This window comes from Hyla sarda, chromosome 1 (assembly GCF_029499605.1).
Source record: "Hyla sarda isolate aHylSar1 chromosome 1, aHylSar1.hap1, whole genome shotgun sequence".
Classification (NCBI taxonomy): Eukaryota; Metazoa; Chordata; class Amphibia; order Anura; family Hylidae; genus Hyla; species Hyla sarda.
In genome coordinates, this window is record NC_079189.1 from 586,726,747 (window position 1) to 586,741,377 (window position 14,631).

Genomic DNA, 14,631 nt, shown 5'->3' on the forward strand with positions numbered 1-14,631 from the left:
CGTAATGATGGGCAATACAGGGGCCGGAGCATCGTTACGTCACTGCTCCGCCCCTTGTGACATCACGTCCCGCCCCTTTCAATACAATTCTATGGGAGGGGGTGTGGTGGTCGTCACACCCCCTGCCATAGACTTGCATTAATGGGACGGGCCGTGATGTCACGAGGGGCGGAGCCATGATGTCATGCTGCTCCGTCCCCTGTATTGCCCGTCATTACGCACAGAGCAAACTCGCTCTGTGCTGTAATGATAGTGCAGTGCCGCAGCGGGGATCCCGGGGCTCCCCAGCAGCGGGACCGCGGCGATCTGACATCTTATCCCCTATCCTTTGGATAGGGGATAAGATGTCTAGGGGCGGAGTACCCCTTTAAAGCTCACTGTAACCCTTGTTACGTTCCTTGAGGGGTGTAGTTTCCAAAATAGTATGGGTTTCCTAAATGTGACATGCCCCCCAAAAACCATTTCAGCAAAATTCACTCTCCAAAATCCCATTGTCGCTCCTTCCCTTCTGAGCCTTCTAGTGCACCCACAGAGCAGTTTACATCCACATATGGGGTATTTCCTTACTCGAGAGAAAATTAGTTACAAATTTTAGGGTGATTTTTCTCCTTTTACCCCTTGTAAAAATATAAAAAAAACTGGGTCTACAAGAACATGCGAGTGTAAAAATTTAAGATTTTGAATTTTCTCCTTCACTTTGCTGCTATTCTTGTGAAACACCTTACTGAATGTCATTTTGAATACTTTGGGGGTGTAGTTTTTATAATGGGGTCATTTGTGGGGTATTTCTAATATGAAGGACCTTCAAATCCACTTCAAATCTGGACTGGTCCTAGAAAAATTCATATTTTGAAAATTTTGTGAAAAATTGGAAAATTGATGCTGAACTTTGAAGCCCTCTGATGTCTTCCAGAAGTAAAAACATGTCAACTTTATGATGAAAATATAAAGTAGACATATTGTATTTGTGAATCAATATATAATTTATTTGGGATGTCCATTTTCCTTACAAGCACAGTGCTTCAAAGTTAGAAAAATGCAAAATTTTCAAATTTTTCATGAAATTTGGGCATTTTTCACCAAGAAATGATGCAAGTATCGATAAAAATTTACCATTATGTTAAAGTATAATATGTCACAAAAAACTTTCTCTGAATCAAATTCATAAGTAAAAGCATCCCAGGGTTATTAATGCTTAAAGTGACTGTGGTCAGATGTGCAAAAAATGCTCCCGTCCTTAGGGTCATAATGGGCTTGGTCCTTAAGGGGTTAAACAGTTTTTGCGATAAAAAAAAAACTGGTCTCAGAAATTTATACAAATAGTGATTTTATTTTGGGATTATAGGGAAACCAGCAATTTCCGCCTCCTTGTAACTTAAGCCGCATGAGGATAGAACCGATGATTCCACTACAATGAGAACACAATGTAAACATGATTAAGACCGGGAATGAGTCCAGCGCCATCACTTTCCTTCATATTTCATCTCCAGTTATTTTATTTTTGTTTTATTTAAATTTATTTTACTGTTTTATACATTTCTTATTCTAAGTCGTCTTCGTGAACGTGTGGACATCCTTCAGACAGAAGAACCATTGCCGTCCGGCATTCTCATTTAGTCTCAAAGAGCAGGAACCCGCAGAAGGTGCAGTAACGTTGATGGTCCCCGTGGAGGGCCCCGGTTCCCATTCGGAGCCACACCTCATCTTCCTTCGCCAGTTTTAACACTGCACTGTTACCCGACGTGTCTTGCTTCCCCTTGGTTTCATAACTGGAATGAAAATATCTTTATTAGTGCCTAAAATGTTGGCAAACACTTTGGGGGAGATTTATCAAAACTTGTCCAGAGGAAAAGTTGCTGAGTTGTCCATAGCAACCAATCAGATTTCTTCTTTCATTTTACAGAGACCTTGTTAAAAATGAAAGAAGCGATCTGATTGGTTTCTATGGGCAACTCAGCAACTTTTCCTCTGAACAGGTTTTAATAAATCTCCCCCTTTGACAATTCTTTGGAACGACAAAAGGAGTAAAACCCTTCCCGACTTTGGAAAGTCTTAAGACTCTTTCACTTTTTATTATGTTGAGGCCTGGTGCCCTTTCTGCACTCAATACCCCAAAATGAGACAGTGAGCCTCCAGTCCCTCAACCCTGACCAGTCTCCCCATCCCAACTGCTGAAAAACACCCCCACAGCACAATGATGCCCCACCATGCCTCACTGTAGGGATGGTATTGGACAGGTGATGGGCAGTGCCTGGTTTCCCCAGACATGATGCTGCCCCCACCATGATCACTGTAGAGATGGTATTGGGTAGGTGATGGGCAGTACCTGGTTTCCCCAGACATGATGCTGCCCCCACCATGATCACTGTAGGGATGGTATTGGGCAGGTGATGGGTAGTGCCTGGTTTCCCCAGACATGATGCTGCCCCCACCATGATCACTGTAGGGATGGTATTGGGCAGGTGATGGGCAGTGCCTGGTTTCTTCCAGTTATGATTCTGCCCCCACCATGATCACTGTAGGGATGGTATTGGGCAGGTGATGGGCAGTGCCTGGTTTCCCCCAGACATGATGCTGCCCCCACCATGATCACTGTAGGGATGGTATTGGGCAGGTGATGGGCAGTGCCTGGTTTCCTCCAGACATGATGCTGACCCCACCATGATCACTGTAGGGATGGTATTGGGCAGGTGATGGGCAGTGCCTGGTTTCCTCCAGACATGATGCTGCCCCCACCATGATCACTGTAGGGATGGTATTGGGCAGGTGATGGGCAGTACCTGGTTTCCTCCAGACATGATACTGCCCCCACCATGCTTCACTGTAGGGAGGGTATTGGGCAGGTGATGGGCAGTGGCTGGTTTCCTCCAGACATGATGCTGCCCCCACCATGATCACTGTAGGGATGGTATTGGGCAGGTGATGGGCAGTACCTGGTTTCCTCCAGACATGATACTGCCCCCACCATGATCACTGTAGGGATGGTATTGGGAAGGTGATGGGCAGTGCCTGGTTTCCTCCAGACATGATACTGCCCCCACCATGCTTCACTGTAGGGAGGGTATTGGGCAGGTGATGGGCAGTGCCTGGTTTCCTCCAGACATGATGCTGCCCCCACCATGATCACTGTAGGGATGGTATTGGGCAGGTGATGGGCAGTACGTGGTTTCCTCCAGACATCATACTGCCCCCACCATGCTTCACTGTAGGGAGGGTATTGGGCAGGTGATGGGCAGTGCCTGGTTTCCTCCATACATGATGCTGCCCCCACCATACTTCACTGTAGGGATGGTATTAGCAGGTGATGGCAGTGCCTGGTTTCCTCTAGACATGGGGGAAGATTTATCAAAACCAGTGTAGAAGATGTGCAGTGCAGTTGTCCATAGCAACCAATCAGATTGCTTCTTTCATTTTTAAATGGTTCTCTAAAAAATGAAAGAAGCATATTGGTTGGTTGCTGTTGGCAACTGCGCCCCTCTTCCTCTGCACTGGTTTGGAGAATATGCAGCATATTTTTAGCTGCGCAGCGGATTTTGCACAGCAAGAAATACGCTACATATACACAATGTGTGACTTTTTACCCTTCCCGTACATTTAACCAGAGGAAGTCAGAAAAAAACATTACAAATTACAAACACCCCCATTTCCAAGTAGTAAAACATAACACAATCAATATAAATGTAATACTACTGTCGTTTACTGACTCCAGAATAAATGTAACACGTCAGTGTTACCGCAGAATAAGGAGCAGGAATTCAGCTTTTTGATGCAAAACTCCAAATCCTTTTTTCCCCCACAAAAAAAAAATTCCATTTAATCCCATATGGGCAAATTGATGCGGACGTTTCTGGTCTGTCTATTTCTTGAGCTATGCTTATTTATTGAGTGTCAGCCCCCTCTACCATAGTGCCACTTAAAAATCACTCTAAGACCTGAAATAACAGGAGTATGCATATGAATAGTAGATCGGCATTTCTGAAAAGGTCAAATATGAAATGCTTGCATTACATTACTTTCTATATGCAACAGATCCTCATGTATATGTGCATCTAGAGGAATGTATTATACTGTATATTGCCTCTACAGATTAAATGCTTGGTAGCAATGACATGCAAATAACCTGTCACCTAAGCTTAAAATATCAGGAACATTTTACATATTTATCAGCTTAGAAAAAAAAAACATTTCTGATGTTTGGTATAGATTTTAACCAGGAATATAATATTGGTGGCAGCATTGCATTGTTTACCAGGTATAGCGCAGTACATCTGTGCCTGGTATTGCAGCTTACTCTGCAGACCAATTTAATAGGACTGAGCTATATTACCAGGCACAGCCACTGCAAAACATAAGGTGCTGTGCATGGTGAACTATAATGGGGGTGCATCGCTACATGAGTCACCATTTTCCTTTCAGTGAACCAATTTGGGGGACTACCTGGAGTCAAACCCCAACCAATCTAATATTCTTTGGCTATACTAAGATACTGAACAAAAGAGAAATTCCAGCTCTGTCACCAAAATCACTGTTGCTTCCTGTATATTAGGAGAATGTAGAGACACCATTGGAATCCAATGGCATGTAGATCATAAATACAGAAAGACTTCTAGCTTTAAATCCTTAAGAACCTCAAACTTTATTGAACACTTCACTGGTAGAGCCGACACGTTTTGGACAGTTCAGAGTCCTTAAATGGGCACTGTCAAATACAAAAGCGTTTTATATGTTGTACATCTTGGCAAAACATTGATCTTTCTAGTATACTTCATAAGAAAATTTTATTTCCTTTTTATAGAAGCAATGGCTCATAAAATCATGGCTTTGTCCAAGCTGAATCACAGGCATGGGCAAAGTCCAGTAAGTGAGGGTGGGATAGCACTCCTCTGGGCTCTCGCCTGTCTGAAGGGACTTGTGAGAGCACAGAGGAGTCCAATCAGACAGGAGAGAGTACAGAGGAGTGCTATAAGACAGGAGAGAGCACAGAGGAGTCGTATCAGACAGGAGAGAGCACAGAGGAGTCCTATCAGACAGGAAAGAGCATAGATGAGTGCTATAAGAAAGGAGAGAGCACAGATGAGTGCTGTCAGACAGGAGAGAGCACAGAGGAGTACTATCAGACAGGAGAGAACAGAGACGACTGCTATAAGACAGGAGAAAGCACAGAGGAGTGCTTTCAGACAGGAGAGAGCCCAGAGGAGCCCTATCAGACAGGAGAGAGCACAGGAGTGCTATAAGACAGAATAGAGCACAGAGGAGTCCTATCAGACAGGAGAGAGCACAGAGGAGTGCTGTCAGACAGGAAAGAGCACAGAAGAGTCCTATCAGACAGGAGAGAGCACAGAGGAGTACTATCAGACAGGAGAGAGCACAGAGGAGTGCTATAAGACAGGAGAGAGCACAGAGGAGTGCTGTCAGACAGGAGAGAGCCCAGAGGAGCCCTATCAGACAGGAGAGAGCACAGAGGAGTCCTATCAGACAGGAGAGAGCACAGAGGAGTGCTATAAAACAGGAGAGAGCACAGAGGAGTCCTATCAGACAGGAGAGAGCACAGAGGAGTGCTGTCAGACAGGAGAGAGAACAGAGGAGTCCTATCAGACAGGCGAGAGCACAGAGGGGTCCTATCAGACAGGAGAGAGCACAGTGGAGTCCTATCGGACAGGAGAGAGCACAGAGGAGTGCTATAAGACAAGAGAGAGCACAGAGGAGTGCTGTCAGACAGGAGAGAGCCCAGAGGAGCCCTATCAGAGAGGAGAGAGCACAGAGGAGTCCTATCATACAGGAGAGAGCACAGAGGAGTGCTATCAGACAGGAGAGAGCACAGAGGAGTGCTATCAGACAGGAGAGAGCACAGAGGAGTCCTATTACACAGGAGAGAGCACAGAGAAGTGCTATAATACAGGAGAGAGCACAGAGTGCTATTAGACAGGAGAGAGCACAGAGGAGTACCATCAGATAGGAGAGAGCACAGAGGAGTGCTATCAGACAGGAGAGAGCACAGAGGAGTGCTATCAGTCAGGAGAGAGTGCAGTGTACTCTCAGCATAGCTCAGGGAGCAGGGGGAGTGACAGCAATGCCTGTGAGTGCACTCTGCATGCGCACGGTGACTCACAGATCCCTGTGTGCCTGCTCGTAGCAGCAGCGGATTGCTGCAACGAGCAGGCACAGCAGGAGGCACACAATATGAATCAGTCATTGGCGGATCTGCAGCATATTTTATCCATTACGTGTGACCCTAATCTAAGGGTGTATTCACATGTACATTATCCTGTGCAGATCTCATGCTGTGTTCAGTCATTTAGTTTACATTGAAATCTGCAGCATAAAATCCTGCGCATCAAATCGTGTGAATACACCCTTAGGGTCGGTTCACACATAACAGATCCACAGTATATTTTACGCTATAGATCCGTTGACCGATCCTAGAGTGAGCCCCCTGCCTTTGCCCGTGTGTCTGCTAGTAGCAGCAATCCGCTGCCACGAGCACACACACAAGGATCTGTGCAACTGTAATAAACTGCGTGCACATGCGCAGTTTACTCTCAGACATCGTGGACACTCTCTGCCAAACTCAGGGAGTAGAGGAGCGGACGCAATGTCTGAAAGTAAACTGCGCATTCGTCTGCAGTTTGTAGGTTACCTAGCCGCACAGGCATAGGTAACCCTGACTGAAGGAGACTCAAGGGTTAAAAGAATAAGGGGACAGACAGCAATCCTCGCACTCCAGTTCCCTGGGAGGGGTTTGGTAGGAAGGCCCAGGGGAGTTATCTGCCTGCTCTTCCCGTTGCTCTCCCTCTTGTTCTCCAGCATCCGCGGTGAGAACTTCCCCTGTGATGGCTGACGAGCAGTTTTGGTGTGGGTTCGGGTAGCGGGTGCTGGCGGATGCCTCCCTCATCCCCCGTAGTTTAGCAGAGCTCAGGGAAGCTGATGCGGTGCGTGCCCCGGCTCCTGTTCACACTCCTCATGCTGCTGCCCGTTCCGATTGCATACCAGCCCCTGTCCATGTGCTCTCGGCTCCTGCGGCTGCTCTGTGCGGCCGGCGCACTGCTAGACAATCCCGTCCCCCCTCCCGACTCAGTCGCGCGTTCTGTGCATCCAGCCGCGCTGAGTATAGCTCCCAAGCTCTCTCCCACGCAATGGGCGCCCAGGCCTCTCAAAATTCACAGGCATCCTCATCGGCTGATGAGGTGCCTTGCAACCCCCCTCTGCTGTCCCTGGTCCAAGTACTTTACCTGTTGCAGGCTGCAGCTCTGCTGGTGCCTCTATTAATGCCCCTATGCAGCCTTCTGTACCCAGATCCGTAGATATGGGTAGCAAGCCCTTGTTTGAGGATGCTGTAGAGAGTGTGGGGGGCGGGCATTTTTAACCCCTGCTCTGCCATTGTCCTCTGCCCCCAGCTCCATGCCTACCCCCTTGCCCCCCCCCCCCCCTTTGGCTGCCGCTGCACAATTGCCGGCACCTGTAGTCAGCCAGCCACCACGTGACCGTGATGGTCCTGCGTCTGTGAGTTGGTCCCGTGGGCGTTGTTCTCGATCGTCCTCCCTGGGTTCTGGGCGCTCCCGCAGGAGTCGCCGGGAGTCTAGGAAGAGGGCCAGGTCCCGCTGGTCCCACTCCTCCCGCTGGCGTTCGCCCTCCTCCTCGGGGGAGAGTTCTTGGAGTTCCATCAGCCCGGACAGGAGGTCTCATAGGCGTTCGGGCCGGCGGCACAGGTCCAGGCCGTCTCGGAGGTCTTCTCGTGGGGGTGATCGACCCAGCGCTGTGGATACACCTGCGCCAGTGGAGCATGTGGACCCAACTCTGGGTCCACACAGCGGACCTTCATCAATTCCGACTGTAGTTCCTGCGCAGATGGGTGAGTTCAACTTTGCTGGGGTTTGGGGTAATGTGAGTTCTGAACTGTTGCCTACCCTTAAAGCGGTTCTAGCTAAGTTGGAAGGTTCACAGGTTAGTCCTGCTCCCGTGGTCAGGAAAGTTTCCCCTGTGCGGGCAGGGGTACACAAGGAGTCGTTCTTTTGTGGTGTTAGTCCCCTGGGATCCCATGTTGATTTGGCTGTGAAAGAAAAAATTTGGGGGAACCAGTATGTTGATGTGTCGTCTTTAGTATCGGTGGATACTGACGAAGAATTTTGTCGCCGCCTGGCGTTGACACCTGAGGTTGGTTGGGGTGTGAAGGCAACCAATGTCTGGTTGTGATTGATTATGGCCCAGAAGGGGTCCCCCTTTCAGTCCGGGGCCGCTGTCCCAGCTGGGACATCGGGGTCAGTGGCCGTGTGGCGACCCGGCGCCTGCTGGCTGTTTAATGAGGGACACTGTAAGTTCCTTAACCTGTGCAAATACAAGCACGAATGCTCCGCTTGCGGGGGTGGCCACGCTGCAACGCGTTGTCCGCGGACCCCGAAGCACCCGGGGCACCCCGCAACCGCGGGTGAGGGAAAAGACGCCAGTGAGCGTGTCCGCAATGTCCCCGTGGTTAGAGCGGTACCCCAATAGGGAGTGTGCTCGAGTTTTGAAGGAAGGTTTCTCTGAGTTTTTTTTTTATCCCTTTTGTTTTGGATTCTGATGTTGGGGATTATCCTGATAATTTGAAATCTGCTAGGGAGCGCCCGGATGTGTTGAAGGATAAGATTGGCAAAGAGGTGGCGTTGGGGCGCTTGATGGGCCCATATCATTCCCCTTCTCTTGCTATGTTTAGGGTCTCCCCGTTAGGGGTGGTGCCTAGGAAGGAGGCCGAAAAATTTCGGCTTATCCATCATTTGTCTTATCTTAAGGGTACATCTGTCAATGATGGGATTCCGAAGGAGGATTCCTCGGTTTCCTACGTGTCTTTTGTTCGGGCAGTGGCTCTGGGGCATGGCGCGGGGCCTTGGGCCTTGATGGCGAAGTCTGATATTGAATCGGCTTTTCGTTTGCTGCCAGTGCACCCGGAGTGTTTTCATTTGTTGGGTTGTCGTGTGGATGGTGAGTTCAATTACGATGTGTGTCTGCCCATGGGTTGTTCCATCTCGTGCCACTATTTGGAGATGTTTAGCACATTCTTGGAGTGGGTGGTGCGTTTTGAGAGGGGCTGTTCATTGGTGATTCACTATTTGGACGATTTTTTGTTTGTTGCCCCTGCAGGTTGCTCCAGGTGTAGTTTCTTGTTGGACACTTTTTTTGTTTTTTGATGCAGCATTTTGGTGTGCCGCTGTCTGTGGACAAAACGGAGGGGCCGGCTACGGTCATGTCTTTTCTGTGGCCATGGTGTTTCGTTTGCCTTTCGTTTAGAGTTTTTTCCAGGCGTCTGTCCTTGGCGACAAGGGGGTTGCCCTTCCTGGTCACCGTATCCGTATTTCTCGGTGCCTGAGGTCTGATCTTTTGGTGTGGCGAGAGTTTCTCCGGTGTTACAATGGCCATACTTGTTGGCAGGCCGAGAAGGTGTGCAGTGGGGAACTGCAGCTTTTCACTGATGCTGCGGGGTCTGCCGGTTTCTGAGCTTTCTTTGCTGGTGAGTGGTGCACGGAGGCGTGGCCACCGGACTGGGAGGAGAAGGTTTGGTACCGCAACTAAGCTTTGTTGGAATTGTTTCCTATCATCGTGGCTGTGGAATTGTGGGGCAGTCGTTTCTGCAATCAGAGGGTTTGTTTCTGGACAGACAAGTTGAGTGTGGTGCATTGCATTCATGGTTTGTCTTCTCCTACCTTCCTGTTTTGTCACTTTTACGGCATTTAGTGCTTCGTTGTCTAGAATTCAATATTTGGTTCCGTGCTCGGCATGTCCAGGGGGTTGATAACGTCATTGCTGACTCTTTGTCTCGTTTTCAGTTCCAGGACTTCAGGAGGTTGTGCCCGACGGCAGAGCTGGAGGGTCGGTCATGCCCGCCTTTCGTTTGGGGCCTAGTGACCGGAGATTGATGCCGCTGCTGGAGTCCTAGATGGTGACCTCTACGTGGTCCAGACACGGTAAGGCGTGGAATGAGTGGTGTCTTTTGGTGTCTGGGCGCAATGTGGCGGAGTGCCCTGATTCGAGATTGGAGGTAACTACTTATTGTCATTGCGCTCTGCGAATTTGTCTGCTCTGGTGGCGTGGCGTAGGCTGGCAGGGGTTAGTTTTTATTTTCGTTTACTGGGATGGGAGGATGTTACAAAACGTTTTTTAATTCAGCAATCAGATTGATTCAGATTGCTGAAGGGATGGCAGCGGACTCATGTTCGCAACGATCAGCGGCGCCCGGTTTCCTATCCCCTGCTTGTTTCGCTTTTACAGGCTTCGGTTAGCTGCTGCTCTTCCGTTTTTGAATCTACTTTATACTCGGCTGCTTTTTGTGTTGCGCTTTTTGGGGCCCTGCGGGTTGGGGAGTTTGTTCCTTCCTCAAAGCAAGGTCCTGGTCCTGTTTTTTGAGGATGATGTCTGCTCTAATGGTGTCTTACAGCTGCGGATCCGCGGTTCTAAGCCCGATCAGGCGGGACAGGGTGCCTGGATTCGCCTGCAGTCTGTCGATGGACCGGCTTGCCCGGTGCGGGCAGTCGCTGCCTATTTGTTGGTTCGGGTTTCGTGTGTTCATTTTTTCACTCATTCGGATGGTTTGTCTTTGTCTCGCTTCCAATTTCAGGCGTTGTTTAAGCGGTGCTTGCAGTGTGCTGGGGCCCCCCCTTCTGAATTTGGAACGCATTCCTTTCGGATCGGGGCGGCGACTGAGGCGTCTAGGGCCGGTTTGTCCGTGTCTGAGATTCAGCGTATTGGGCGGTGGCGCTCGGCTTGCTATGCTGGTTATGTATGCCCAGAATTGCTGCTTTAACCTGTGCTTCCTTTCAGATCCTCCGTTGTGTTCCTGGGCCATTCATATGTTCACCAGGCGGCACGGCGGGCGGCCTGCCGTCCTGGAGGGAGATCGCTGGGCTTTCATCAGGTCGATGCCCAATGGAGGGGAATTCCGGGCATGAGATGGCCTCTAGTGCTTTCAGAAGCGGTGGATCTGTCCGGTAGGCTGAGATCTGGAGTTGTTTTGGTTGTCCACGCGGGTGGCAATGACCTGTGTTTTACTAGGGTCCCGAATTGATCACCGTCATGAAGGCGGATGTGGAGCGGCTCGGGGGATTTTTCAGATCCTCCGAGGTCCCGCCCTCCTTGGTTTTTCTTTTATTGTGTTTTTTGATTGCTTTAGCCAGGCATCCTGTTGTGGGACGTGTCGGTTTTTTGTTATCCCCTTATATATAAAAAAATAAAAAATTCTTTATATGTATAAAATATATTATATACTCTGTTGCTATATATATATATATATATATATATATATATATATATGTATATATATATATATATATATATATATATATATATATATATATATCTGTTTATATTTAAATTGAAGGCTTATCAACCTTGGCCATGGGGAGGTTGGATTCCTCGCTGGCCGTGGTGCTGTTTTTCTTTTCGTTCCTGATGTTTTGTCACAGCTGGCGTGATGGAGTAACATTATGCGAGTTTTAAGGTGCCGAAGGCATTTCATGCACGCTGTGTAGACGGCGGGGCATACTGCTTCGGCTGAAGCAGTACTTCGGCAAAAAGTTGTTTCAGTTCATGGTTACTGCTATGCAGTGTTATATTTATTTAACAGAGTTTCTACATATATATTTTAATAAATGAGCTGTGACCACCTCCCAGCCCACTTAAAAGGTTACCTGTGTGTCAGTGTCTTATTTCAGAGTGGGAGAATTCGTAGCGTTAAGACCCTGGTTAAAAGGTTTGTCCAGGCAGTTTGCTACAGTCACGCAGGTCTCCGTGTGTGTGCTCGTGGCAGCATAGAGAACAAATAAATCACTTAGGTGCTTTGTGACCCTACTTGAGCTCCTGCACACAAACAAAAGGCCTCTTCAAGATGGCTATTTATCTGGTACACACAAATAAAGAGCCTCTCACCCCTATCCTTGGGAAGTCCCTGCTGATCCCAGAGGTCACATGACCTGTTGTGTAGCAGTGGAGTAATGAAGAAAAGGACCCTTATATCACCGGGCGCCACTATATCCCAGGAGAAATTATTTTCAAGACTTGAATATTTGTAAATCCAATAGAACAAAATGTACAATAACCAATAACTCGACAGCCTTTGGCTGTCCTGGCATGCTGGGTGTTGTAGTTTTGTAACAGCTGAAAACACACTGTGTGTAAAACACTGGTCTAGGCCAATCTGAGGAAGGGGGAAATGCAAAACGCGTAAATTTCTTTAAAAATTATCAACATTATGTACAGTAACCAAAGACAATGAGTAACCAATGGAGTCTCCCCCTTCCTTAGATTGACATCGACCATTGTTTTCCAAACAGCGTGTCTCCAGCTGTTGCAAAACTACAACTCCCAGCATGCCCGGACAGCCTTTGGCTGTCCGGGCATGTTGGGAGTTGTTGTTTTGCAAAAGCTGGACACCGGCTGATCGGAAAACACTGGCATAGACACTACTGTACGTGTTTAGTGTTTCCTTCTTGTAACCAAGGCTCTTTTGTGATTCTTCCCAAGCCTCTCTGTTGCTGGATAATCTGTAAACATTTTATGGGTTTCATGGGTTTTAAGTATTATGTGTATCTTTTAATGTATTTCCTGTATGACTTTTGCCTATATTCTGAAATACTGTTGTTACGGAGCTGGATGTGGATCCTCTAACATGTGTGGCAGATGACTCGGACCGTATCGAGGAGCGGAGTCTTCACCAGAGCCTGCCGCAGGCGACACCCAGGTCGCAACCCCCGACACGGCTCGACCACACAGGTAGCTGGGCAGGCGAGGTACCGAAGGAAGCGGCAGTAGATCAAGGCAGGTGGCAAAGGTGCGTAGTCAAATAACGTAGCGGGAAGGCCTGGAGTCTGGATACACAGGTAAGGCAAACAGGCAGTAGGGAACGCTTAATCTCAGGCTATACATTTTAGAGTTCCGGCACGTGCGCCCTAGGGGACGGGGACACGCGCGCTGGAGCTGAGACACAGCGGAGGCAGCAGCGGAGCGTGGTAAGTGACGGGCTGGGATTCACATGCAGGCGCATCCTGCAATGCGAATACCAGTGCCACCGACAGCCGGGGAGAGAGGGACAATGTGCCTGCTGCTGGTGCGTGCGGGCGGAGCACGAAGTGTAACAGTACCCCCCCCCCCCCCTTGGTCTCCCCCCCTCCTTTTGCAGTTGAGAAATTTCCTGAGAGGGTCTTGGTCCAGGATATTGTCCTGCGGTTCCCAAGACCTCCCCTCCGGATCGAATCCTTCCCAATCCACAAGAAAAAAGTGCTTTCCTCTGACCAATTTGGAGCCCAAGATTTCTTTTACAACAAAAAAATCAGAGGTACCAGAGATGGGAGAAGGCTAGATGTCCCTTTGAGAAAACGATTGTGGATGACAGGCTTCAAGAGGGAGACATGGAGGGAATTCAGGATCTGGAGAGAGGAGGGTAGAAGGAGGAATAAGCCACAGGATTAAGTCGTTTCTTGACTTTATAGAGGAACAGATGAGGTCAACAACATCCTGTTTTAAAGTTGGCCACTAGTACTGTGAGGAGTTGAGTTGCTAGGACTTAAGAATACCGGCATGACCGGCCAACAGAGAGGAATGACCCTGTTTCAAGACTCGGAGTCTTAGACGTGGAGCTACGTAAGTCTTCCCAGGAGGCAGGTGTTGAGATGAGACGATTAGGAGGAACAATATGTTGAGGGAGAGATTTGTGGTCTTGTACATCAGAGGATCTAGATAGGGCATCAGCTTGAAGATTCTTCTCTGCAGCATGGAAGTGAATAAAAAAGTCAAATCTGGAGAAGAACAGAGACCAACGAGCCTGCCGAGGATTGAGACAATCTGCAGTCTGTAGATAGAGCAAGTTCTTGGAGTCAGAATAAATAGTAAGCGGATGTACAGAGCCCTCCAAGAGATGATTTTTCCATCTCTTCCATTCTTCCAAAGCCAACTTTATAGCCAAGAGCTTGCGATCTCCGATGGTATAATTTCTCTCCGCAGGGGAGAAGGTCTTGGGGAAATAATCTTTCTACCTTTGGAGGACTTTTGTGTTAAAACTGCACCTGCTCCAACTGAAGAAGCATCCACTTCCAAAATAGAAGGCCTGCCTGGATCGGGTCTAGATAAAACAGGAGCAGAAGCGAAGGCGGACTTTAACTGTTCAAACGCTTCCTCGGCCTCTGGAGTCCAGACCTTCGGATTAGCAGTTTTCTTTCTAAGAGAAATGATGGGGGCTACCAAGGTGGAGTAGTGAGGAATAAATTGCCGATAATAATTGGCAAAGCCGAGAAAGCACTGAATATCTTTGAAGCCAGAAGGTCGTGGCCAGTCCAGTACAGCGGACAACTTGCTAGGATCCATTGTAGACCTTGACTGGTAACGATATACCCCAGAAACAGAAGACTGTTTTATTCAGGAGGCAACGTAGAAGGTCGCGGGGGTTGCTGGCAGACAGGTGCCAGATGAGGAGAGTACCGAGGTTGTGCAGACTCCCTTTCTTGGCGTAGTTCCTCGCGTCGCTCAGAGAAATGGATGTCAATCCGGAATGCCAACTGTATGAATTAATTCAGGCTAGATGGCAATTCCCAGGCAGCGAGGACATCCTTGATATGGCTAGATATTCCTCTCAAAGCGGGGTTGCCCAGGCCAAAGCCCTCCCAGTTAAGAGAT

At 48.5% G+C, this 14,631-nt stretch overlaps 1 protein-coding gene across 1 annotated transcript in view; it reads right to left on the reverse strand.

Annotated features, from left to right (window-relative positions):
* Positions 1-1,343: 1,343 nt before the first annotated feature.
* Positions 1,344-14,631, reverse strand: part of C1QTNF3 (C1q and TNF related 3) — a 74,522-nt gene continuing 61,234 nt past the window's right edge. The window contains exon 6 of the mRNA XM_056552555.1: positions 1,344-1,769. Within this exon, the coding sequence (XP_056408530.1) occupies positions 1,610-1,769 (160 nt within the window). The 3' untranslated portion in view covers positions 1,344-1,609. The remainder of the gene's footprint in view (positions 1,770-14,631) is intronic.